The 27,782-nt window shown below is 41.6% G+C and overlaps 2 protein-coding genes and 1 long non-coding RNA gene across 4 annotated transcripts in view; 1 reads left to right on the forward strand and 2 right to left on the reverse strand.

The window, feature by feature from the left end:
* The first annotated feature begins 73 nt into the window (after positions 1-73).
* itm2ba (integral membrane protein 2Ba) lies at positions 74-17,488 on the forward strand. 2 transcript variants are annotated; one of them, XM_042080729.1, is made up of 7 exons: positions 74-238; positions 7,623-7,754; positions 7,894-7,968; positions 9,942-10,157; positions 13,871-13,981; positions 15,392-15,542; positions 16,298-17,488. In XM_042080729.1, the coding sequence occupies exons 1-7, from the start codon at positions 152-154 to the stop codon at positions 16,384-16,386; spliced, it is 861 nt and encodes a 286-aa protein (XP_041936663.1). In that variant the 5' UTR covers positions 74-151; the 3' UTR covers positions 16,387-17,488. The 2 variants fall into 2 exon arrangements, with proteins under 2 accessions (XP_041936663.1, XP_041936664.1); XM_042080730.1 differs by lacking the exon at positions 7,894-7,968.
* LOC121698544 lies at positions 9,880-13,660 on the reverse strand. The gene is made up of 2 exons (XR_006026792.1): positions 13,576-13,660; positions 9,880-10,190 (listed from the first exon to the last, which is right to left on the reverse strand). It is a non-coding gene; the product is annotated as an uncharacterized LOC121698544 (long non-coding RNA).
* A 103-nt stretch (positions 17,489-17,591) lies between the features above and the next one.
* abi2b (abl-interactor 2b) overlaps positions 17,592-27,782 on the reverse strand; it is a 19,488-nt gene continuing 9,297 nt past the window's right edge. The window contains 7 exon segments of the mRNA XM_042080725.1: positions 17,592-20,973; positions 21,807-21,992; positions 23,183-23,243; positions 23,246-23,274; positions 24,716-24,758; positions 24,760-24,873; positions 24,875-24,906. Coding sequence (XP_041936659.1) covers positions 20,798-20,973; positions 21,807-21,992; positions 23,183-23,243; positions 23,246-23,274; positions 24,716-24,758; positions 24,760-24,873; positions 24,875-24,906 — 641 coding nt within the window. The 3' untranslated portion in view covers positions 17,592-20,797.

Raw genomic sequence — 27,782 nt, forward strand, 5'->3', positions numbered from 1 at the left:
CCATGTATGATCATGGATGTAGACTCCCTCTAGTGGTGACTTCGGGTTTATGATCTCTTGCCTTGCGTTTAAAATGCGTCATTGCTAGTCTGGGTACTTACAGGGGAGGTCGACCTACGAGGAGAGATTTCTCTCGCATATTTTTTCCACAATGGTGAAATTAACGTTTAACGCTGCTCTTGGTCAAAAGGATTTGAAGAAAGATGGGAAGGAGGAGGCATTGATACCTGATGAAAGGGTAAATCTAACGTTAATTATTTTATTCTTTCAACTCTGTCGATAAACTGAAAACCGAGGGGGTGATTGAGATCCAGGTATTCTCGGTGGCTATACCATAACCGTGGTATTAAAGGCTTGCTGATTTAAGACGTGCAATGCATTTGCCACTATTTGAATAACAAATGGCGAGCGCTGTTTTTATGAATTCGGGGCCTCCAAACAGTGTCGATTACACTGAGCTGTGGTTTCGTCTTTCGAGTTGAGGTGAGACGAAATTATTTAGTGCACGCGTGTTAGTACTTTATGCAAAGTAGAACTAATGCAACGTAGGCCTACTACGAAACCTTTACATACGAAAGGTTTGTAGCATTGCCCGGTTTTGACCTGCTCCGTCCAACACAGTCTGTTTTGACTAATCCGACGCTATAAGAAAAATGGCTGACTGCTCAGAACCACAGAACATACTCAGTCTCTCAGTTGCTGAAACACTGAGGGAAGTTCTTAACGTTAACGTTAATTGTTGACAAACATGTCGACTTGCTGCGAAACAATATGTATGATTAGCGGTAATCTGATGTTATCTAAAGGCAATTGTGTACTTTGAGTTAGTAACATTAAGTTACCACAATTTAAAGATGTTATATGTTCAAAGCTTCCCTTGGAATATTTCCTTGTTTCCGCGATGGGAAATCTCTTAATCTGAAAAGTAGAGATTATTGCGAAGGCTAAAGTTAGATAGGGTTGTATATATGTCAGTATATGTGTTTTGTTTAATATATTCAGGCACTATAAATTTAACTTCCAATTAAGTTGACTGCTGCGGCTCATGTTTCCTTTTCTCTTCGCCTTTTGGGATCGTTTGGAAGGAAATGCGGAAGTCGCGAAGCATACGCGATCAGCGGTCTATAAGTGTGAAGTGATTATAAATCGAGCGAGGTGTCAGACTTTGACACATCCTTGTCTTCTGTTAGTCTATCTCTGGGACTCCATGAGTCCTTGCGTGGAGCCCTGAGAAAAGACACCATCTGTTGTTGAAATGGTGTCAATTTGGATGGTTAGGCGTCGTTGCTAATTTGATGACAAATGCAGTGTGAATCATGAGTAAATAAGATCTTGGTGGGTTTCTGCGACATCTCAGATAGGCGATGTTTTCGTGGGAGCTTTGCAACCACTTCCGCTTCAAATTGGCTGCGAATGTTTTGAGAAACGGGTGCATTCTAAGACTGAGACTGAGACTGAAACAACCGTGTTCCTCTATAAAGTTTCGGTTCTTAAACATACTGAAAAGCAAATGTTTTTTTGTTAGATAGCTAGAGAGTACAGAGTAAAATATCTAAACCACCATGTCCTTATGTTAATGGGTATCCTGAATAACCTGTTGGGGTTATGTTGACTGCAGGACATTATGTGATATTCCGTCACTTGGCCCTTTAGCAAGGTCCACCTGGTAGTTTCACTGGCTACTCTTTCTGCCCTCTATTTCAATGTCCTTTTGAACAGAAAGAAAAACAATGATGTGTAACATGGTGTCATTTGGACTTTGCCGCTGAGAGCAATTATTTGGTGTAGTCCAGAACTAGGCGGAGCATTCTTAAAAAATTATTCAGCCAAAAACCAAGTTGCTAAGATGAAAGGACATCGATCATACTGGTAGTATGTTTGATTGTAGCTAGGTCTTAAAGTTCTCTGGCATAGTGCCTGAATTCAGGCACAAGCCAGGTTGTTTAAGATTGGAAAATACTTTAAAAGTTTCTGATAACTTCAGGCAGACTTTTCCCTTGCTTGACGTACTGTGTAAGGCCTGTGTGTGTTTGGTGTGTGTGTGTGCGTGCTTGTATTTGTATACATACAGTAACCCATGCCTTTAATCAGTTGATCAAGAGTTTAGGAGAAAGTAAAAATGGGTCATAATGTAGGAGAAAAGCGAGGAAGTGAAATGGCTTACGAGAGCAGATTCTTAGGGATGTGCAGGCCAAGAGAGGTAAGGACAACCTAAGCACATTTCGGACAGGTCTACAAGTCAACGTGAAGTGTGAGATTACACGCTAATCTTCCATGGCAACAGCGAACAGCCGGCAGAAGGGATTTTTCTGCCTCATCCCACTAGTTAGTCGGAGAGAGATAGAACAAGAGGATGATGACCGATAAACCTACAGATATCTGTCTATTTCCATCAAAAGATTGACAGAGAGAGAGAGAGAGAATGAAGTATAGGCATACAGATGGACAAACAGACCTAAATATGCAAAACAAAAGCTTGATATTGACTTCTGTTTCACAATACAGTAAATGGCAGGCTATTTAATTGTAGTAGTCTAAGCACAGATATAGCCTTCCGCATTTTTTCACCTATGACATACAAAGAGGTCTCAGTCAGCCGGAGTTGTCAACCCCAAGCCAGCACAGCCCATGCATTGGAAACACTACAGGGCTATAGGCAAAACCTACTGCCTGAATGATTCAGTGAGGACTGTGAGTGCAAGGAAGCCTAAGGCCCTGTACTGTGTGACCTGTTCTGCTTAGTGTGTGTGTGTGTGTGTGTGTGTGTGTGGGTAGGTAGGTAGCTAGCATACAGCGCGGCATGTATCGGCTTGCTTGTGTTGTGAGTTAAATGTTTTAGCTCAGAACTCTCTCTCTCTCTCTCTCTCTCTCTTTCTCTTTCTTTCTTTCTGTCTTTCTTTCTCACACTCCTTCGTTCTCCTTCTCTTTCTGCACGCCCAGACAAACTCACACACACCACCCACAAGATGGCTCGTCACCCTGGGGACCTGGGAATGCTGATGCAATGCTTGTTTCATGGTTACACAAACCATAGTTCTGAGGCAGTTTTTAAACAGGAAGAGTAAATGTGTGTGTGCTCTTTCTTAGTCTTTTCTGAGATCTTGCTATCTTGATGTTATGGCTACATACAATACCCGCATTTTGTTGCAGACCTCTGCAGGTTAGCAGACTGTAGGTTACTTGGGGATTTACAGTGTTGTATTTTGTTTATCCTGTTTGTTTCTTTGTATCTTGTTTACAGTTGAAGACCTGTAATATGTGTGTATCTGGCATAATTGAGAAGAGGTGGTAATTTTGGTTGGGACCTGGGACCAGTTATAAACTCAATTGAGCTGGAAATGTCTAATCAGACACTTCGAAGATCACGCTCAATCTAGTTGTGAAGATTCAACCAAAAAAAGTTATGGTGATAGATGGTGCTCTTGTGAGTAGGTTGTGGGTGGAAATGTAGTCTCGTCTCTGGTGGGTTTCGCCGCAATCCGCGGGCAAATTTTCATCGTCTTGGTGCCAGACATGTTCCCTCTTCCCAAAACACCACTGTAGATAGTCTGGCTGTGTCATATCAGTAGTAAATTAGGCTTTCAGATTGGCAGATATGCAAATTAAGAAACCTTTGCAAAATCAAGCTGATGGCGTGAGCGATGTGGTGTTGTGCGCTGTCTGTTGTTTGTAGAATTCATAAAAGGGTAAACCTAGTGACCTGGAAGCGATGAAGTTCCTTGGCTTACTGGGCAAAGGGATTTTGCCTCCCTTCATAAGAGGTTTTCCATTGTGGAGAGAAAGAGACAGAGGAGATGGGGACCGTGTCTGGGGAATGAGGTAGTTATTGCATGTTATTGCCAGCACTAAACAATACCAGCATGAGTTGTTTTTGTTGCCGACAATTATCATAGCGGTGACACAAATGTATCGTTATATTGTTTCACTGTAATTCAGTTAGAAGGAAAATAAAATTGTTACTCCACGTGATATACAAAATGGAAGACTGAACATCTGAAAGACTGAAGATCTGATGGGGTGGTATTCATGTTAGTGAAGGGAGGTTAATTTTGTGTGCATGCTCACTGCTGTCAAGAGGAAAGTCGGTACTTCCTCTCAGAATCGCCCTATCCGTGTGTCGAGCTTCCACTTTTTAGCCAAGAAATGTCTTGTTTTTACTTTTCCCGTCAATGAGGATAAAACTGTAAATAGGCCTAGATTACCTCAAATACATTTACATTTTCACATTATTGAGCATTTCATCTGTAGTCTTACAAGTTTCATTACAGACATAACATAGCACAGCATTGTTAAATCCAGATAATATTTTTTCTGTTCCATCCCACAAGACACCCTATTACCAACAGACGTTTTTCTCATCAGTCTTGCATTGTGTGTGTTTGTGATTTTTCCAATTTATCTCTAGGGAGAGATATGACCCTGCCAGCATCTCCTCCCTAAACAAATCCTTTGTTCTGAGCAAATCGTGTGCTAATAGCTGTGCTAACGGCCTTCAAAATGCCCCCAACCTCCGTCAACAAACACACACATATGTAGCAATAATTCACTTGATCTGCATAAAGCCTGACTTTCCTGGAAGCACAGTTGTAGTATATGGGTGACCTATGTGAAGCCAGTTGTTGGATTTGGTGAGGTGGATTGGATCGCCCATTCCACTCCAGTCACTTCTGCCCTGTCAGCTCTGTTTTTGTTGAATATTGACATTCCTTAACCCCTTCTCAAAGTTGAAGCGAAACCGTCACCCCCTGGACTTGTTTACAGGCCATCACGCCTGTGCTATTAAAGGGTGTTCAGACTGAAGGTCATATAGTGACCAGCAATCGGGAAGTCCTCTCCTTGTGTTTTTTTTTTTTTATTTTTTTTTTTTTTTTTTTTTTTTTTTTTCTTCTCTCCCCTTGTTGTACTTTGGACAGGGCTGCAAAGGTCCTTCATCAACGCCCACACACTAGTTTGACTGTGTGGGCTGAGGAACAAACAAATGCGATGAAGAGAAGGGAGCGTGGGGGGGGGGGGGGAGTTGGATTTGGGAGGGCCAGGAGGTGGTGTGAGAGCAGAACCAAAAGAGATCGAGGATGAGGAGAGGGAAGGAGTCGAGTTTGTAGGAGGGAGGGTGAAACAAGATTGAGGAGGAAGTTGGATTTGGGAGGGCCAGGAGGTGGTGTGAGAGCAGAACCAAAAGAGATCGAGGATGAGGAGAGGGAAGGAGTCGAGTTTGTAGGAGGGAGGGAGAGAGAAAGAAACAAGATGGAGGAGGAACTCGGATGGTGGGGTAAAGAAAGCATCTGTTTAAGGAAGACAGGAGGCAAATGGCCAGATGACATGCTGAGCACGGGTAGATAATCTAGCTGTGGAGCACGCGCAGCCTATGCTAGATCAGCGGCTAGGTCAAACAAGGCAACTAGGATGAAAGGCTGGATTAGCTGTGTGTGTGTGTGTGCGCCCGCCCGCCCATGCGCATGCGTTACATAAGACCCCGCAGCTCGTTGTTTGCAATGGAGAAAAATGCCAATAAAGATAAGTCACAAGTACCACCTAATTTCTTTGCGGGCATCCAAACAGGCCTGGCATGGATCTGCACCAGATCAGTAGTAGATCTGCTGGGGAGTAAACGGCTCCCCCTAAGAACTGTGGAATGCAAGGAAGATGTCTGTCAAAAATGGGACCCTTGAGTCTTTATGTGCAACTTTAGGACAGAAATACTGTAGCAAACTGCACCATTCATGTCAGACAGCAGTATGCATTTGTGGAAACGTGTGCGCACATCCAAAATATGTATTAACAGGTGCCAGAGAGGGAGAAGGAGATGGTCTGCACACTGTATATGGGCTCCAAGAAATACTTTATTTATTCTAAAAAGGCAACGTTTCGATCTCAACAGATCTTCATCAGACAAATAAGTTCTTATTTGTCTGATGAAGATCTGTTGAGAGAATCAAAACGTTGCCTTTTTAGAATAAAAGCAGCAGTATGCCCCATGCTCCATACATTTATGAAGAGCAGAGTGTTACTTCATAAAGCCAACTGTAGTTAATAAGTTGATGATAATCATTAGGGATCCAAGCAGAGAAAGATTGTCCATATGGATATGCAAGATCCACATGCATAATCATTACAACATTCGTTGGGACATGTGTGAATGTGTGTTTGCCAAACTTTAAATAATTACATACATTTTGACTATCTACATCCATGTTACTTTATACTCACACACAAACCCTCACATTGTGAGCTTGTCCATAGTTCAGTGCTCAGTGATTACCACGTAACAGTCTTTGGGTTCGAATCCCACACTTTTTATAGTGTGTGTTAGGGCTGTCACTTTTGTGAAAAAATCCTGTTCGATTTTTGAGACATAAGTGTTCATTGAATCGATTGTAAAATCGATTTTTTATGTCTAAAGACGTTTCCATTTTCAACGCCAAATATAGGCCAATCCACAAACAACTGCAGGACCAACGTAAAGAGGGCGCTTGTAGACGCAAGCCAGCAATATTTCGGATTTATTGGCGTGAAGTTTCGTGCACAATGACAAACAGAAGTGCAACATTCTCGAAAACCAGTAAGCCGAGTGGACTGCCATTACATCAGTGACATGACTGCAGGCTTCAACCTAGCTGTGTCTGTGTTTACGATTAGAAATGTCAAACAAATTTCGCCTACGTAGAACTCGATTGCACAGTTTGCGTAGCCTACCGCTTTGTTCTTCTCCATAGTTTGATATACCAAAAATCCGAAGTACTTCCACATCGAACTCCTCAAGTTATTAGGGCCCATCACTCGTCTCTCTACATGTCGCACAGGTTGATCGCGTTGTCCTCCATTTTTTGGCAAAACACGAGCAGCATAGCAGCTGATTGAAACAGCTGTTCCCGGTGCGTAAAATTGGTGGTAATTTTCTTTTTAGCGTTCGCAATGCTTTCTGCACTTCGGAATTATTTTATATTTGGTTAAAATCGATTCCCTGTTTTAGTTTTCGAAACTTGTGTTGTTTGGTCCAATCGATTGTGCAATCGATTTTCGAACGTAAAGTGACAGCCCTAGTGTGTGTTTTGCTGCTGTATGAAAGTCCATGTTTTTTTCTTAGGCACATTCTCTTATGCTGATACTCTGATCATGTAATAGCTCACTTAGTAAGTCATTGAGTAAAGTAAAGCAAGTAAACAAACGAGAATGAGTTCGACATTTGCCTGTAATTGATTTTCTTTGCTTTCAATTTTGTTCTCAAAGGTTTTGGCTTGGTTGGCTCCAATTTCCCTCAGTTTTTTTACTCTGTCTCATTTTACAAAAATCACACAAGATTTATCTTTAGGCCTATACTTTTGTCTCAAAGAAATCCACGGTATGTTGTAAAGTCAGTCACAACCAGTCTGTTTTCTCTGACTATAACTCATTCGTCTTGTGATGCAGAGGTTTTGGGTTTGAAGCATGACTTGATATTTGAATCTTAAACAAGGTTCCTCATGCTCTGTATTTGCTTGGACCTAGATCATCATATGTTCTACTTCTTTTAACTTAACTGACCTTACTGTAAGTCGCTTTGGATAAAAAACTTTTTATCCAAAGTTTTTTTTATCCTCTCTCTCTCTCTCTCTCTCTCTCTCTCTCTCTCTCTCTCTCTCTAGGATGTGGAGGAGGGTGTGCGTGTTCGCCAGCAATCGCGGTCCTGGTGCTGGTGCATGTTCCTGGGCTTGGCCCTGCTGCTCTCCGGGGTAGTGGTCGGAGGAGCATACCTGTACAGGTACTACTTCCTGCCGGTAAGAGCAGAGCTGACCGACACATCCGTCTGCCCCCCACGCACCCACACACAATCGCCATTCATGAATCGGTGCTGCTGCTTACGGTGGTGCCACAACCATTTCCCCAGGTGGTAATTGTAAGGTTTTCCCCTTTTAGGTAGAAATGACACCCCACCTGAGTGTGGGTGGAGGTGGTGGTGGTGGTGATGATGAGTATGATTATCTCCATCAGGTTTGTGTGGATCTTCCCACAGGGTTTATAATAATCTTCACCTGCTTCAATCAAAGGCTATGTTCACATTCACATCCATGTTGTGTGGGAAGCTTCAACTCAGTTTTATTTATTTATTTTGTGCAATAAAGACTAGGGCTGTCAAAATAACTGATTAAAAAAAAATAACGCAGATTAATCGATTCCGTATGACCTTTGACCCAGAGCCATTCTAGTCGGTAACCATTAGACTGTAAAATGAAGGAGAGAGAAGAAAATGTGCTGCCTAGATCATTGATTGGAACATTTACTTTTAAAAAACAGCCTGATGATAAAAATAAAGTGTTGGTTAAAATAAAGCGCTCTACAATGTCACCGGAGTTTGTCAACTCTAAAGTTGCACATCAATGCAAAGAAATAGTGTTGACATTCAGGGGAGTGTTAATTTATTGTGTCCCCTAGGTTATATCTGTGGCCTGAAATGCCTTGTATGTGAAAAAAAAACTTCTTCCCGAAGCACTTTTGAATTGATTACCTCAGCATATTAGGTCATATCATAGATTAGTATGACCATTATTTGAACAGTGAAAATAATAATAGAAGAGTTTTTGAACTTTAATGTCACTAATGCTGATTATTCAATAATTCATTTGAATTTAAATATTTAAAATACTTTCACAGCAAAAATTATATATGCGATTAATTTAGATTTAGATTAATCACAGAGTATGTAATTAAATTTTTTAATCGATTGACAGCCCTAATAAAGACATATCAAACACAGACCCAGTTAATAAATACATTAATTAATGAACAAATAGATGCATTACAATAAAATAAAAATGAGACTGGGGTATAAATTGGACAAAGTAGGCTCAATTCAGTTTGATTTATTGCTATGTTGATGTAACATTGATAATAAAAAAAAAATATTCTTTGAAGAAAAGCCCAACTGAGTAAGCAGAAAGCTGACTAGTCAGGTAGATGTGAGTGTGAGGAAAATTGAGACGCTTAACATTCTCAAAACTTTACTCAAAACATTTCAACAGTTTTGGTGACTGGGCTTAATCAGATAAGTCATTCACTGTACGACTCAATTACTTGTGTCAGGGCTGCTGATGCCAACAGACCTATTTCTTTATATAGGCCTAAATAAGTCATGGCAAATTTATCTTGTGCGTTTTTTTTTTTTTGTTTGTTTGTTTTGTTTTTAAGCATCTGTTATCATCGCTGAGCTTATGGATGAATACCGGTAATCTTTTTTTAGTAAGGAAGAGGTTTTAAAATAAACAACCTTGCGGTTCACATGACTGCTGAAAAGTTTTGAAACGTCTAGACTTTTATGGGTCTGTGTTTTTTTTTTTTTCTTCTTTCATTTTTACATTGTAGAACAAAGCTGAAAACTCAAAACTATGAAATACCGTAACAGGTTATGAAACACACTTAGCTTAATATATTAATTCTTCAGAATAGCCCCCATTTACCTAAATAACCGCTTTGTGCACTATGGTATCATAACCAGCTTGATGAAAGTCACCCGGAATGCTTACAGTATGTAGCGAATTGCAAACATCATTGTCAGCTCTGTGCCCCCATATACCACATGAAGGCTTTAGTTCATACATGGGACACTCGTTGCCTGGCATTTAAATTGATGATAATTTATCATCATAGAGCAATTTAATTTACTTAAATTAAATATTGCCAACATGTCCAATAGTTAGTCCATAATGTGTCTGTAAACATAGCCGATTATGCCACTTCTTCTGATTACTCATGATTATGATTAGAGAACTTTCTATGCTTATGTACTCTCAGCCTCTGTACTGCTACCAGATCTCTGGCTTCAGTCCTGTACGACCATATGAATTAATGAAATATCCGCTTTCACTGTGCAGCGAAGATTTGGGACAACTTGGGCTCTTTATGCTCTTTCTTTCTGTCATTTTTTTTTTTTTTTTCTCTTTGTCTCTCTCTATCCCTCCCTGTTACAGGAGGGTCCTGTGTACTTCTGCGGTGTGGACTACATGGAGGAAGACTACATGATCCCGGAGGAGGAGGTGATGGTACCCGAGGACCTGCCCGCTCCGCTGCGCCGTATCCAGGAGTCCGTGCGCATCCTGGAGGACGCCGAGGTGGAGTTCATCAATGTGCCTGTGCCCGAGTTCAGCAACAGTGACCCCGCTGACATCGTCCATGACTTCAACAGGGTGAGTACACTGTGCCCCAATAGTGCACTAGACCTGCGGTAACGCTCCATAATAAGGTGCCATAACTAGATGTACCGCATAGCGGTACAAAATATGACCGCCGCTCAGTCCTGTACATCCGTTCCGCGAAAATAAATCACACTTCAATTTGTCTCCATATTTTACTCCATCCCCCACTCTTGAAACTTTTGTGTATGCTTGTTTGGCATGCCTGAGTGTGTGTGTGCGGCTGCACAGAAAGTAGCCTACTGGTGCTGAAAAGGTGAATAGATTGTAGAATAGCCAAAGAAGATGTAGCATTGTTATAAAACCTTTAAAATCTCTAAACAATCACAAGTAGGGCAGTTCATCACAGTTCATCCATTGCAACTGGATTGATGAAAGGTCACTTACACCTGTAGGCTACATCATATTTGGGAAAAGCAAAAGGTATCAGCATAATGTTATTTATTTATTTATTTTTTATGTATTTATAAACAAAAACATCTCTGTCAGTTCCATGCCGTTTTCAACAGCTATCAAAAACAAAGGTCATTTTTGGATGGATGGATTTTTTGTGAATGTTTCTTCTTCTACATAAGATTTTAGTCATCTTTAGTTCATGTAATACTTTATTGTCAATGCACAAATTAAGTAACAGTAGTCTGAAACGTTATTGTTAATGCACAAATTAAGTAACAGTAGCCTAGTCTGAAAGGAAATGCTGTTTTACATCTAACCAGTGGTGCAAATAACTGACATGTCCAAATGGGCCTTGATGAAATGCGTCGCTAGACTGTTCATACACATTTTAACGGGCCAAAGTTGAAGAGCTTTTGTCCGTTATTGTTCGTGCAAATATAGGCTGATTCATGTTCCCTTGCATTGTGTAACTGAGGTCCATGGCTAGTCTGGCTTTCATCAGACCAAGCTCAATCTTTTAAGAAATTAAAAAATAAATAGCGGGCAGATCAGGCTGGGTTCACCCCAGGCTGGGTATTATGACCGCCGTGCAGCGAAGCGGTTTAGTCAGATTTATTGTTTTATTTTATTTATTTATTTTTCGCATGCCCAAATTTCCGTCAATGATTCCCGGGACACTGAAAGACCGGGGTACACGAAACTTGGTGGGCATGTAACCCCACATGGATAGCATGGAACCATCGTTTTTCGTTTTGATCTGTAGCCCCCCCGCTGGACTGGACCCCCCGAAAGGAGGGTAGGGCAGACACAGTTTTCTGTGAATATCTCGAAAACCGTAGGGTTTAGGAGGACCTTTTTTTTTTTTGTATGTTGATCTCAAGGGGCCATGTCAACCCATTCCATAACCACTCATTTCATGTATAGCGCCACCTAGTTAAAAATTAAAAAGCAAAAAATTAGGTGTTTTCATCACAATATCTCTGGCTGACAACGACACTTACAATAGATAGACAGATAAATACTTTATTGATCCCCAAGGGGAAATAAAAAAAAAAAACACGAAGCTACCTTGACATGCTGCCACTCTTGTCGGCGCCGGAACCGCTTGCAATAAAGTTGGTTAAGCTTAATTAATATATTAGTAGTATACAGCTATAAGCGTGGGGGACCCTTATAATAAAGTTGGTTAAGCTTTATTAATATATTAGTAATATATAACTAGTCAGACGGTGAAGGGACTGAGACCAAAACTGGCTTATCACATTTATTCCTTTAGGAAAAGTTAAAACAAAACAACAAGTAGTTGAATGGGCTATATTACATGCATCATTCCTACACCATCACTGTCCCAACTAGCAAGGGAGACATGCAACATGGAATGTTCAGGTGCACAGAACGAGTTTATTAATATTCTGAGACTAACTAAACACTCACAGATGTAGACCATACGAAGGTAATGCATAAACATAATGCTAAACTAAATGTACATTCATTTCCTGCTAGACTGAATTGCACTTTCCATGCACACTAAGCTAAACTACACTGAATGCATGGAAAGTTGCTAGCGAAGTTTACAGCTAGTCACGTTAGACTCCGTATGAACTCGTGGTCATAATGAAAACATTAATAAACATTCTCTAAGTTGCTAGAATTGCACCCAAATCTTAACAATACATGTAAAGTAACATAATACAGGTGGTATATCAAAGTTTTCAACTTAAACAACATTTTACAGTTACAAAATTAAAACAAAGTGGGGAGTGATTTATACCATAGACATAATATACATAGACACCGCATTGGCTGCTGGAAACAAGAAATGCGGCCGCCATCTTGGACCGGTCATACTCCTCATTGCGTTGCAGCAGAAAACACAAGATGACAGCACTGTGCAGCATGTTCCTGCTCAAATCGGCGGACCATACTCGGGGGATTTACTTTTCACAAGTAAGATTTAACATTACCGTACTATTGGTTGTATTTTGTATTTTCGAACAATGTGGCCTGTATCATAGCTACATGTATGACCTTTGCAGCAAAAAAAACCGCGTGAAAATCTGTTCGGTATTCAGTGAGATATGATTAATTAAGTGTGCTGACAGCTCATTGCACCGGCCAAACAGATTACACTGAGTGGAGTGGATGACCGGTCCAAGATGGCGGCTCCAAATCTCGTCAGCGCTAGTAGGGAGCAGCGGTCGATGCGGCGTCTATGTATATTATGTCTATGATTTATACAGTCAACCTACGCAATGCAAAGCATACCGCTTCTGATCGGCTATGGCAACAATACAAGGACAAAACACAGCAGAGCTGCAGTATAGCGTTTCTCCAAAGGGGGCTCCAAAACACCAATCTCAATAAAGCTGCTTAATTACGGCGAAAATCACATACAAACACTAAACTACATTTCTAACTCTGTTACACCCCCCTCCCCTGAATTTCACCAAATTCAAGCAGCAACCAAATAGTACTTCCAAAGGAAAAGAGTACACTATTTTCAAAGACTAGACAGAGAGTCACCAATTACAGGACAGCAAACCACAAAGGTATCCAATAAAGATGAAGTGGAAGAAGAGGAGCGCAAACTCACACAACCAACCACTGGCAGCAGGGTGCCTTATACACCCCACAAGACCATAAAGCCATAAACCATAAATTCCCCACAAAGCTAATCAGAAAAGCTAGATAAATAATATGTCATTAACTTTTATATTAGCATATAGTTTGTAAACAAACATTTAACATTTAAATGATGTAAGAAATAACTGTTAATTAGTGCCAAAAAATATATGTAGTTAACTATTAACATATATTAATACAATATTAGTTAATAGATTTGCTAAAACATTAACATACAGATTTTATGCAAACAACTAATATTTAATTAATGATGGAAAAAAATATTAACTTGTGCCAAATAGATATTTTAGTAACTTAACAAATATTAACTAAGGGTTAGGTAATTACTAGTTTGCTATTTATTATGGCACCTTATTATGGAGTGTTACCAGACCTGCCCCTAACACTGGAGCACTAGACATGCCCCAAACACACACACATGTTGTAGGTAGCATATGTCGTTTTCACATAGTTGTCTTAAAATTAAGCTCTTGGAGTAGAAAGGTGACATGGCACCATTTCAGGTTTACCTATATTCTACTCAAAATTTTGGGGCATGACTTCTCATTCATATGCTTCTAACCAAGGCCTCTAACTATGTGAAATCATTTTTGCAGTAACTCTATGGCCATAGATCCATATTCATTATTGTTAAATCTGTTTTGCAATATATTTTTGGACTCCTTCAGCGTCTGACTGCCTATCTGGACCTCAACCTGAACAAATGCTATGTGATTCCTCTCAACACGTCCATCGTCATGCCACCAAAAGACTTCCTGGAGCTGCTTATCAATATTAAGGTAATATCATAGCATCAGGTCAGCAGATCTCACTTCATTCAGGAAAGTGTGTTTGTGTGTGTACGCCTGTGGTATATCTGTTGTATGTATCAATATGAGTGTGAAAACATTGTGTGTGCATGTCTCCATGGTGCCTGATGGTGTCCTTGAACCAGGCAGACACAGGTACAAGTGTAAATCTCACTTCCAAATGGCGAGCACCTGTTTTAGCCTCCTTGCTAACACTCTGTAGTGCTCAAAGTTAAGTCACAAGTTAACAGGGATATTCTGAGGGGACAGAAGAGAGTGTGTGTGACTGTGTGTGTGTGTGTGTGTGTGTGTACACCTCACATTCAATGTTACCTTCAGTCAGACAGGTTATGCCTACTGTACCTGCGGCCTGCCCTTAGTTTAAATCAGTGGTCTCCAACACGGTGCCCGCGGGCACCAGGTAGCCCGCGGGATGGCTATGAGGCGCCCCCAGCGCACCTTCTAAAAATAGCCAACAGGTCGCCTGCAGATCACGCTCTAAAAACACGCTCCATTGTGAAGTTTTCAATAGATATTTAAGTCTAGACCAGAACCATTTTAAGAATGTATGTAGCCATACATCTGTAACATTAAATTAATATTGGTCATACCTTACAAATTGTAGCTGCGTTACATTTTAGCCTTTGGCTCCAAATCCGTTTCCCATTTAATCTTTAAACAACAACGGAAGCGGAGCGCATACACGCTGCTCGCATGCATAGACAGTAAAGGGGGAAAAAACTTGCTCGTCTGGTGTAGCCAATGGAAACATATCTTTGCAAAAGTTCTGTGGCCATTCCATGTTCGTCAAATATGGTTCTTGCATGATTGTTCAAGGACTGAAAAACAATTGCTTTAGCTCACAGGCCTTTTCTCCTCCGTAGGCTACTGCCGTATAATAGCGCTTAAAATTTTGTGGCATGCATGACTGAGCAGGACTGTGCATGACCTTTTTTGTCAGATTATGGAGAGATTTCAGGTGTGCAATAACTTTAAAAGGAGTTTTCATATGTTAGGGTGGTATGGGCGATTACTATTGAAATGTTAAAACCGAATTGTCCACTGAAATCAGGACTTAAACAACCCCTGAATTCATAATGGTGGGTGGGTATAAATTGGGTACAAATTGTAACCCAAATTATTAATTGCACAAAAATATTGTTTTTTTTGTTAAAAAAAAAAATTGGATTAGATTCCCCATGCTAATTTAAAAGTAAAAATCACATAGGCCTATTATTTAGGAGGACTACCCTCGCAAAAAAGGGGTGAGGGTATGTTTGTTTCAAATGAGTAGCCCTCCATATGATTTCGGGTCTTCAGGTAGCCCTCATTCCCAAAAAGGTTGGAGACCCCTGGTTTAAATCTTTGTTTTTTGTTTTTGTTTTTGTTTTTCCTCTCCAGGCGGGCACCTACTTGCCCCAGTCCTACCTGATTCACGAGCAGATGATCGTGACGGACAAGCTGGACAACGTGGAGACCCTGGGCTACTTCATCAACAGCCTGTGCCAGGGCAAGGACACCTACAAGCTGCAGAGGAGAGATACTGTGATGGGTGAGTACACACGCACACAATTTGTGGTTGTATCTTACATGTGTCTGACCCAGGGGGAAGAAATACAACTAGCAGTGTTTCCCACAGAATTGAATTCTATTTGTGGTGGAAGGTTTGCAGAATTAACTCGAATGCAACAGTTTTTAACAAATTACTGCAGCGCCGTTATGATTCTAACCAGATTTAAGCACAATTTAGTACAACCAGGAAAATCATTGTGTGGTGGTCAATGTTGATATTGTGGTGGGCCGCCACAAATAATTCAATGTATGGGAAACACTGACTAGTGCATAACAGACAGTGTTACAATTTACGCATGTAAAATTACAAGGACATTGGGTGCTAATATTTTCACTAGTCCCCCAACCATTTATACAAAATATTGTTGCTTTTAAAGATCACACAAGCATAAAGAAGAATCGATCTTGGCAAGAATATGTAGATTCTCACTATACTTAAATGTCTTGGTTGCTGTTCATAGATATGGTTAAGATGGGGTTATTTTACATAATGCATGCATTATTATTAGAGATCTTTTCAACTAACATCTGTAACGGGGTTCACACAAACCTATCTGGGTTAAGCTTGTCTTTCACATGGCTACACTGTGTGGTTTTTGTTTATTTTCTGATACATATTGCTGATGTGGTCCATAATAACCTTGCCTGAACTGCCATGAACCATGCACAGCAAAACCGCTGACATCGAAATGTTTCTGAGAATTTTCTGTTTTCTGTGTCTGTCATGAACCATAGGCATGCAGAAGCGCGAAGCGCTCGACTGCCACAAGATCCGCCACTTCGAGAACAAGTTTGTGGTGGAGACCGAGATCTGCAACCTGTAATGCAGAGACGAACGGTGGCGTTGCCGCCGAACGGAAACCACTTTTCTGCTGAGTTCCACTCGAGTGCAGTAAAATTACAATATTTTAGCCCCTCTATTTCCTTTAGAGCCGTTCCTGTTTCCTGTCTGGTGGTGGTCTGAGTTATTGTTTTTGTTATTGCAATTATTTTCTGTGCCGCAAAAAAGCGGTGTCAGCCAGTAGCCAGGGTGAGCCAAGGAGTGGTTGTGTCCCGACTGTAGATTGACGCTTGGTCTCCCTCTTTTCCATCTCAGCAATATCAAAGCGAAAGACAAAAAGTTGTTTTCTGATATTTTTGATGTAAAAAAAAAAGTAATCTTTTCTGAAGTGAGATACTGTCCATTATTAATGGATGTTTTTAAAAATGTAAAGAAATGCTTTTGTTTTTGCCCCAAGCTACACTGGTGTGGAAAGAGAGGATGGAAATAAGACAAAAGATTTAAAAAAAAAAAAAAAAAAAAAAAAAGGTAACAACTTCAAAACAGGCCTAATGAGTGTATTTTTGGTGGGTAATCAGATAAATGCTTGGCCTGTGATAAAAAAAAAATGTGAAGCTTCCTCACAGCTCTCTTTACCATATGACTTACTGGAAGAAATTACTGGCTTATTGAAAGTGTATGAAATATAGCCACTCATGAACATATTAAATACTTGCATAGAGAATGATTTTTGTACTAGTGACACTTGTTATCAAGATGACGTAGTTTAGGGCAATCTTTTTTTACAGTTCTATCTGCTGTATGTAATTAATACACTGCACAATTCTATGTATATTTCCTTAACAAGAACACGTTCTCTTAATAGAGGACGTTTGAGAATAGCTTAAAAAAAACCCATGTCAAGATATTTAAAATCAAATTTATACGTAGAAACACATTTGTAAACAGTTATCAGACTGTGGCAATATTTAATGTTAATCTTAAAATCAGTTTTGTAATAAGATGAATGATGAGAATTTTCTCTTAAGGGTATACCTGTATCATAGAGGTCTGGTAGCTGAAAAATCTGTTAAACTAACCATACAGTATAACCTCTGTGTGAATAAGACTAACGGCACAATTAAAGTACCAATGTTTAAAGTGAACCCTCTGGCATGTGTCCTTACTGATAAATTCTGTAATTTTTTTCTAACTCTACTGTAAAAACACATGAATAAAAAGAAGGGGAGGAAAAAAGCTGGAGTCAGATTTATTTTTCCAACGGATTTTATTTTTCATTGTTCCTCTTGGATTAAGTTGATTCCCATGTCCTATGGACTGGTCTTCAACTCAAGCCTTATTCACCTGGACTCAAGTACAGAAGTTGGGGGGGTTGTCTTTGGATGGGGCCTTGGTGCTCTCAGGGGAGGGCTGTGTGTAGTTTTGGGCTTGGGCCACTAGGGGGCCAACTGGTCACTTCAAAAGGGTCTAAACTAAACTGGGGTCAACTTCTCTCTCTTGCTCACTTCCAGCCCTGTCCTCGAACATCACACCATGCCTCTGACACCACTCTTCCTTTCACGTCCTCTGCTGGGATTTTGAATCCATATGGGAACTAGGGCATTAGTAATAAGGTTCTGGAAGATGCTAAGGGAGACTGTATTTCAAGGTATGAAGGCAGCAATGCAAAACCAAGGCCCCATTTTAACTAAACATTGTGTGTCTTGTCTTTCGTCTTGTCCTAGGAGTATTTTCTCCCAACGCCTCAAATCTCGTGGGGGGCATGACCAACACAGGCATGTTTCCTAACGTCAATCCTTTGTTTACAGTTCAGTATTCAGGCAGGAAGTGAGGAGACAAAGGGGGGAAGGGGAGAAATTGAGCCATGTTCTGCCCAGAAAAGAAGGCCCAATAAAAGTCCCCACCAATCTGAGGGAAAAAAAAAAAAGAAACCTCACTAAGATAATCAACATGCAAAGACTCACAAGTCACAAGTCCACAAACTCTCCATTTAAAAAAAAAAAAAGATAAACGTAAACTTAACACACATATTCAGTGAAATAGCCATTTCACATCAAACACGCAGGCACACAGACATACAAACAGACGGTCTGACAGACAGACATCAATGTACCTCATAGAAAAGTCCCCTGTGCACTTTGTCATACAGTTGACTCGTGGAACAAACAATATGATCGGTTAAAGGTCAGTTTTGTGATGAGTCTCTTGCTTTGTGGGCTGGTCCACTCTAAAGACCGGTTCCCTGTTGAGTGTGTGATCCAGTCTATTCTCAGACCGGCCACTTCTGCCGTTTCTCCCCAGTCCACTTGTGCTTTCGGTCCAGATCCACCAGATCCATTGTGCCTCGTGTTGTCGTTATTGCAGATACAAGTAAAGGACTGGAGGGGGCAGGGGGTATATGGGGCATGAAATCACTGCTGGGCCTTCACATGATGCTCAATACAATATATCATATACAATATAATTCTGAATATCAACACTTTACACAGGATACTCTGAAATAGGCAAGAGCACGTAAGTAGTTCTTTACGTTGCCAAAAAAGAAAGAAAATGGTAATAATAACGGAGTGAACTTTTTGCTGTAGTGGTTCTGGATAAAGATAAAGGTAAAGGTGGTTAGCATTGCAAAATGAACCTCATGCACTCACTCACCCACCCACATATACACACACACACCAACCAACCTTGAACCTTTACATGTCTATGGCACCAACTAATGTTCCTCTCTTTCTGGGAGTCGTATCTCTCGGTCCTAAATGTGAAAGTGTCTGTGTGTGTGTGTGTGTATGTAAGAGGCCATCAGTAACTTTATTGTGTAACATTAAGACTGTAAAGAAATGGGCAAGACTGAGAGTGAAGAGGCTTATAGCGTCTCTGAAGGTCATCTCATATAACACTGCACTCCAGTCATAGTTGGACCCTTTGGTTATCACCCACCCCACCGCCAAAACCCCAACCCCTCCCTGCCCTGAACAATAACCCACCTCCCCCCCCGCCAGCCTACTACATCAAAAGAAAACATTTCATATAGCTTAGTATATCTTCCCTTCTCCCTCAAAATAAACATATAGAATATACTCTCTCACCACCCCTACATGGAAAAATAAATATCTGTCTGTTTCTGTCTCACAAGCTTAACCATGGCTGTGCTAGCGTTTGTTTCTGGATAATGGAAAGTCAGTTTGATCAAATGTATGGAGCAGATGCATGCCATTGATAACCAATGAGTAGCCACAAGCCAACAAGAAGCTTTTAGGAGCAGCTTGAAGACAAAATCTTAGTGTTCAACCACTTAGTGTTCATGCTTTTCTCTCCTTTCAGAGCACTCTCAGGTAAGTCATGTACAAAGTGTAATTGTTTGGGGATAAGGAGAACAGAAATGTAAGGGGTGTGTGTGTGTGTGTGTGTGTGTGTGTGTGTGTGTGTGTGTGTGTGTGTGGGGGGGGGGGGGGGTCGAGAGCTAAGAGGGAGAAGATGGAGGTATAAGATAGCGAGTTCTATGTGTTCTCTCCCCCCCTTTTCCTCGGCCTCAGTTCACAGCAACACTTCTCACTTCACAAAGCATGCAAATCCACACACCGACTCAAAGCAATAAGGAAGCAAACAAGCTTATTTCAAAAAGGAGGAAATAGAAAGAAATACACAAGAGTTCAAACTGAGGAAAAAGGAAAAGTCCTCCAAAGAGTCCTAATGACCTGTAGGTTTGGTCAATCAGATTCTGGATTTTTTTTTTTTTTTTTTTTTCAACTACCGATATCCAAACGCATTCAACCACACCAAGCACACGCACACACGCACGCACACACACACACACACACACACCACAGTCTTTACTATACACCCTTCACTTCATGGGTACACGGTTTAAGACAAGAAAAAAAAAAAATAGAGAAATAACTAAATCTCACAGTTCACTTCAGGTAAATAGTTCCCCAGGCAAAACATGTTTGTAGCATTTTCTCCAAGTCAAGTCTCTCTCCTCTTCACCCTTTCCACTCCTCCACGGTCTCTTCCAGTTATCCATCACTCAAAACTTAAGGTTGGGATGGGAAAGCTCTGAGTACATACATATCTGTGTGTGTGTGTGTGTGTGTGTGTGTGTGTGTGTGTGTGTGTGTGTGTGTTGAATCATTGAAGGAAATGATGTGGGTGTTTTGTAAATAATTTCTGCATCTGCATGTATCTACTTTGAGAGTGTGTGTGTGAGTGTGTGTGTGTGTGTGTGTTGAAAAGCAGCAGATGGTATGGTGGGAGCAGCAATGTGAATTAAGGAGGATAGAGGGAGTGTTTATCTGTGTGTGTGTGTGTGTGTGTGTGTGTGTGTGTGTGTGTGTGTGTGTGTGTGTGTGTGTGTGTGTGTGTAGGGGCTCAGTGGGCAGCAGATGGACATGGTGGAGGTGTTTTCGGGTGGAGGGGGGGGGGCTGTTTGAGGTGTGTGTGTGAGTGTCAGGGGCTCAGTCAGCGTAGTGCATGATGGACTCGACGTAGTTGCCGGGGAACAGGCCAGTGGTGCCACTCATGACCCCCTCGTACCAGCCGTCGTCATTCTTCTTGATGACGTAGATGATGGCGCCCTCCTGGAAGGACAGCTCATCCTCCTTATCACGCGAATAGTCATAGATCGCCACCACTGGACGAGAGAGAGAGAGTGAGAGTGAGAGATTATTACAAGTCAATGTCCTGCAGTGTCATTGCAGAATAATCTCAATTCAGTCTGGGCTCACTGGTGGCAAAAACTACAGCAAGCTGAGAGGGCCAAAACTAAGCCCGCTAAAACGCTGTTGCAAAACTCTGTTATCTGAGAATACGAGAGAAAAACAGGAAGCAGAATATCCTGTGCTACCCACATCACACACACACAATCTATTTCTGCTGAGTACCGTGTCAACATCGCTCACAGAAGAACACACACACACACATTATTTCCAATAAGAGTTCACCAACTCAGCTGACCATGATTTCTATGTTACGGATGGACAGATTCCAGATTCAGAATGTGTAAGAGCGTTTCCAGCAATTGTCCTTGTACTGTTAATTCATTACAAACTATTTTAATAGCCTGGGTGGCCTTTGGCATTGTGGGTGGATTCCAATTGCCAACAAAATACAGTCGCAATAAAGGTGCACTGGGTGACTGAGTCATTACAGCTTACTCAAATCTTGGGCAGAGCAAATACTCCCACAGCAACTACAAAAATTGTACTGTGGCTTGAATTCAGTGCATGTGGGTCGTTGGAGGCAAGTCTCTTTATACTGAAAACAATATTAACTATATTTTTTGATCTTAATATAGTTGATATCATTGATCTTAATATAAGATTAATAACACTTGGTTAGATTTTATTAAATAAGCAGTTTTTGCAGTGCAGAACCTGTTTGGGTGTGCGTTGTTTTTTTTTCAAGCCCAGATCCTTAACAGCTAGACCATAGCAAATCACCACCGAAGGCCAGGCGCCCCCTCACCTTTCTCCAGGTAGTTGCGCGGGGCCCAGGGCGGGTCCTCCTCGGCGTAGGGGTCGCTGTACTCCACCACAGCAGACTCTTCCTCCTCGTCCTCCTCATCCTCGTAGTCCTCTGGGGGTGGCGGAGGGGGGGTCTCCTCAAACACCGGCTCGTCGGCGGGGGGTGGGGGTGGCGGCGCGTCTGAGACTGCAGGAGGAGAGGATCGAGGGAGGTGTGTGTGTGTGTGTGTGTGTGTGTGTGCGTGGAGAGAGGGAAGGATACAAGTTCTGTTAAATTATGCAGAGGTCATTATACAACCACACAACAGAACTGGTAAACTAGTACCCTTTAGCGAAGACCAACGATCAGCTCTTTTTTTAAGCTGCACAGTGCACTACATTATGCATGCATATTTTGATACATATACACATGTTATGTACACAAAATATTCAATTGGGGCACCTGATCAAAGATCACCACTGAAGGTTAAAAGGTCATCTGGTTAAGGAGAAACCCCTCGGCATGCAGGACGACCACCAAAACAACTCATCCCAAGAACTAGGGAAGTATGGAAGCTGAAGCACAACTCCATCACCGTTCACACATCACATGAGGGCTCTGTAAGCTGCCTACACACCCAGCAGACGCATCGTCCTTCCTCCACTTTCAGAACCAACTTATTACACCTTGCAACTTTGAGGCTGAGCGTGAAGGCCATTCTTCACAGAAACACAGAAAGGACTGTGGCTACATTTACAATCCTTTTCTCCATTATCTAGACAGATGTGTCTATTTATATAACAATTTATTTTGAGCAGTTCTCTTCCTCTCTTTGTGTTAGGTGGCAGATGTTTGCACACAACCAGTAGAGGGCACTGTGCTGAGCTCCTCATTAAAAGTGAACGAAGCTGCCCTCTCCTGCCGAGAGTGTTGCTGCACACTGTGTTTAGGCAGAAACTCCCCCAGGGCAGAGGGCCATGCAAGGTGAAAAGCAAACATGGAATTGTGCTTTTTATGCTGCAGTGAGGAGACAACACCACAATGGCCTGACAAATAAACAATTTGTCCTACCACATGCTGGGGGGGGGTATCTATTTGAAACAATAATCTGTTATGAAGAAAGCATGCAGCAATGGTGCATGCAGGTTATCTACAAACATAAAAAGACACACACACACCAACATTTCTAATGAACAAAACAGCAATGATGAGGACATACCATGACATGAAAATGCATGCAAGTTGCCTACAAACAAACAAGACAACATACATATAATATACTGACGGACATGTTCACACACACACACACACACACACACACACACACACACACACACACACACGAGTTGTGTCGGCGCACGGGCTAGGAGAGGGGGCAAGTGGGGGAAGACACTTACTGGTCTCCTGCACCCTGGCGGCAAAGCCCATCAGCGGAAGCTGAGGAGGTGATCTGCAGAATCGAGGGGGGGAGGGGGAGCCACTGCTGGACCTGATGACCCCCCCCCAGGCCCCGGAGAAATGAGTGCAGAGAGGGAGAGAGAGAGAGAGAGAGAGAGAGAGAGAGAGGAGAGAGAGAGAGAGAGAGAGGAGAGAGAGAGAGAGAGAGAGGAGAGAGAGAGAGAGAGAGAGAGAGAGAGAGAGAGAGAGAGGGAGGGGAGGGAGAGGGAGAGGGAGAGGGAGAGGGAGAGGGGAGAGAGAGAGAGAGAGCGAGAGCGCAGGAAGAGAGAGGGGGGAGGAGAGAGACAAGAGGACAGAGAGGACAGAAAAAGGAACCAAAAGGAAGAGGACAGCAGGAGGAAGGGAAGAGATATGAGAGAAAAGGACGTGGAAGCAAACATGGCAGGTGAAATATGATGATGGGAAAGCAAAGATGAACAAAACCGCAGAGAGAAAGGCGCGGCATTAGGTCTGAAGCAAAACGCCTCATCACAGAGAGGACTCTTGTGATGCTCACAAAGCATCTAGAAACAACTCAAAATCACTTCAATCTGCATGAAAATGAACTACTAATGCTTATGCTTAAAGATCCCCTCCAGTGAAAATCTAGTTTTAACCTTGTCAACATGTCCATATGATGTCGGCTATGTTTTACGAGACATATAAAAAAGCAAAATTTGCACTCAACATTATGGATGAGGATTTCTGCATTGGATCTACAGTCGACCAATCACAGTTTCAGTATGCAAATTCAAACTGCAGTTCTTTATGACCATAATAGATCTCTGAAGTTCGCCTACAAAAAAGCTGCCATCTTTGACATCTGGTATCTGGCAATTTTTCCTATGGGAAAATAACATGGGGATTTAAAATTATCGCACCTGTTAAACTCTCGCAGGGATGAAAAAGTCTGAAATGCAGACGTTTTCCTGAACACACTTTGTCCTCTGCCTTCGAGTGGATACTGTGATCCCCGGTACATGAAGCACACTTAGATTTTTTCTACCCCAGAGCTAACTTGCAATGCAACTTGCCATAGGTAGTTAGCTTCAATTAACAACTGGATCTCCTTATATAGGCAAAGATGGCCTTTTTGGTTCTTTTTTGTAGGCGAACTTCAGAGGTCTATAAGGGCACTGAACCAATCCCAAGAGCTTGGGGGTGGGACAATTCTTCATGAAGATACAAGACAATCGTGCAAACGTGTGTGCTGTAGCAGCCGTTTGAAGCAAGTGAACAGTGTGTGGAATGGGGGCCAGGCCAGATAGATCCCAATTTTCAAAATAAGGAAGACGATGTAAAGTTCCAATTAAGCCTTTTGCATGACAATGAGGGGACTTTTTCATGATATTTTCTTATTTTCTATACTTATACTCCAGAGGAACAAACAAGAACTTTACGGGTTCAATAAACTGCTGGAGTCCATCTTTAAGGAAGTAGTTCTGAGATGGACTTGAAGCCCCCACTGAGTGGCATTGAAGTGGGGTCCGTACCTTGGTTCTGGTAATGTGGTCCTCCATTAAGTTGGTTCTGGCTCTGGGCCGGGGGTGGGATTCGGATTCTGGGGAAGGTTCGGCTGGCCAGTCACCGATGGGGGGCGGCGGTAGGGAAGAGACCCGCCAACATTAGGTGTGGTCTGCCGTGTCATTGGGTCGGTTCATGCTGTAGAACTGAGGGCCGTTACCTTGGAGATGAACAGCAGAGGGATGACAGTGAGAGGAAGTACAGGCATGCCGTTGAAATCATACAACCTAGACACACAAAGCCTGAGGAATATCATAATAAAAGTAACAAATAACACTTTATTTTTACACTTTATTTTTACACTTTTGTAATACACATAACATAATATTACAATAGCCACGCTTACATGGACAGTTTTTTTGTCATTCCAATTAAACTATTCCTACTGAAAAATGTCTGTTTACACGGGGTACGTTCTATTCCGCGATCAGGGGTGCTCTCAAGTGCTTTAGAATCTTTGATCGGAATAACCGTAGTTGCCTACTTTTCGTTGAGAAGATACAGCAGGTAATCCGACTATACACAGAGGCGGACAGAGTACACAGCTTCATTACTTGAGTAAAAGTACAGATACCCTTTGTTAAATTTTAAAAAGAACAGTCAGATGTCTACTTAAGTAAAAGTACTGAAGTACTTGTTTTTAAAAGTTACTTGAGTATCAAGAGTACAAGAGTAGCCTACATTTTCTAAATGTTGCATTACTACTGCCACAGTGCTTACATTTACAGAAACAACCTACATGGAGTTATGAAAAATGTTAATGTTAATACCTTGGAGAATGTAAAAAGGAATTGAAAGTAAAATCAAGTCATTTTCATCTTTTTACCATGTTGCCAGGGGATGGGCAGTATTTCTAATACATGTATTTAAAATACGTATTTCAAATACAAAATACTATTTTGTAATTGAAACACTTGAAGCTAAAACTATCATTAACTTGTTCAGAAAATTGAAATAGTCTGGCGAAGTGTGGCAACAGGTTGGCACATTGCCGGGATGGACCTGCTGCGTCTTCATCCATTGTTTCGTCCATGGTTTCATCTCTTATCTAAATCTGACCATGGAGTTGACTTTGGCGGAAAGCTGAAGGTGATTGCTGATAGGGCTGTCCCAATCAGTGGTGCCTGCACAATCCAATCATATTTGAGAGGGAAAACAACAAATTGAGGGTTTCCCGAGATTTTTCTTTTTTTCCTTTTTTTAAGAAGTAACGGGGGTACTCACGGTTATGGATAGAAATGTAGTGGAGTAAAGAGTACAATATTTGCCTCTCAAATGTACTTGAGTAAAGTCATGAGTACTGCCCAAAAATGATACTCGAGTAAAGTACAGATCCCTCAAAATTGTACTCAAGTACTGTACTCAAGCAAATGTACTCCGTTCCTGTCCGGCTCTGACTATACATGGCTGTTCAATCGGAATAGGAACAGAATACACCACCTCTTTCATTCCGATTAAAATTCTGATCGGATCAGGCATTTTTTATTTCGATTGAGGTGTTTATATGAGAATTTTTATTCCGAGCCGTTATTCCGTTTCTAATCAAGATTAAAGGTGTCCATGTAAACATGGCTAATGTGTATTGTAATACATGCGTTACAACATGTGGAGATATTACCGTTTTTTATCTAGATGTTTATGAAAACTGGCATGTTCTGTGCATTTGAAACACTTTAAAACAACACACCTCAAACAATGTCTCTTAGAAGATTCAATGTGGGTTCACATTACTAAACAGCACTTGGGCATGTTTAGGGAGTTAAAAGTTTAAAGTTAGCTTTGTGTGCACTGGCTTTTGCTACAGAAGTTATCTCCAGACACTGTGCTAAGTGCCCAATGTAAAATGTATTTTACTCCTCTCTTGCCTCCTGCAGAGAAATTTTTTTTACATCTGGCTCCATGAGACTAATCATTACTCAACCACAAAGCAACACGTACGTGTGTGTGTGTGTGTGTGTGTGTGTGTGTGTGTGTGTGTGTGTGTGTGTGTAGATGCGTGCAAACGCTGAGTTCACTTCATCTGATTTACTGATTAGCTGATCTGCCGGGTTCGTCCAGGACACTTATCTGTATAGATCAGTTCATCAGTTCATCGTCAGCATGAAACAATAGGGCTATGTATGTATGTGGTTGACTAGGGAGCAGAGGACTTCAAATTGTGAATGTTTCACTGAATAATTCACTGAGAGGAAGTCCAAATCCCCTGGTAGTCTCAAAGAACGAGTGTTACAAAAATGGTGCCATGCTCAATGTGCCACTTTAAGCCGGGTCAGATATTCGGTGAGAAAGCAGCAAGCATTAACAGCTGAAAGTACAAATACTATGAACTAAATAAATAATGCCAACAAGCTTAAGCACACAACGAGGTACAGTAAATGAAAGACAGACTTCTTCCAACTAATTCCAGTATTAGTTGGGAAAAAAAGGCAAACTGTGATATGAGATGATGTTCTTGTAGGGTTTTGCAATATGTGGATATAATTTTTACGAGAACTAAATGTTCTTATGACAAGGAGAAGGACCCTGACCAGGGCTGAGGGAATGAGAGCCGAGGGAAAAGAGGCACCAGACAAACAAACAAAACAAAACACACACACACAAACAAACAAAACAAACACACACAATCGAGAGATGAGGGACAGTCATGCAGGAAGGGCAATGGACATAGAGGGGAAATAAGACAGTGAAAGAGGGAGTATGAGTGTAACACCACAAGCATGATGGATGAGAGAGTGAGAAAGAAACACACACACACAACGAAAGAGATATACTCAGACAGAAAGAGAGAGAGAAAAGAGTGCAAGAATGAAACCAGGATGGATGAGTGGCTGGGTTGAAGGTGGTGGTGGAGGTGGTGGTGGTGGGTGAAGAAGGGATGATGTTTGGTTCGGTGAGGTAAGATGGGGTGGGTTGCGGTACCGGTGTGGGGGGGGACTCACCTTGTGCGGGGGGTGCTAAGGGCAGCAGAGCTGGTGGCCGTGAGAGCTGAGGGGGGGCAGCTGAGGGGGAGGGGGGATTTCAGGGGGTGGGCCCTCT

Source organism: Alosa sapidissima, chromosome 23 (assembly GCF_018492685.1).
Source record: "Alosa sapidissima isolate fAloSap1 chromosome 23, fAloSap1.pri, whole genome shotgun sequence".
Lineage (NCBI taxonomy): Eukaryota > Metazoa > Chordata > Actinopteri > Clupeiformes > Clupeidae > Alosa > Alosa sapidissima.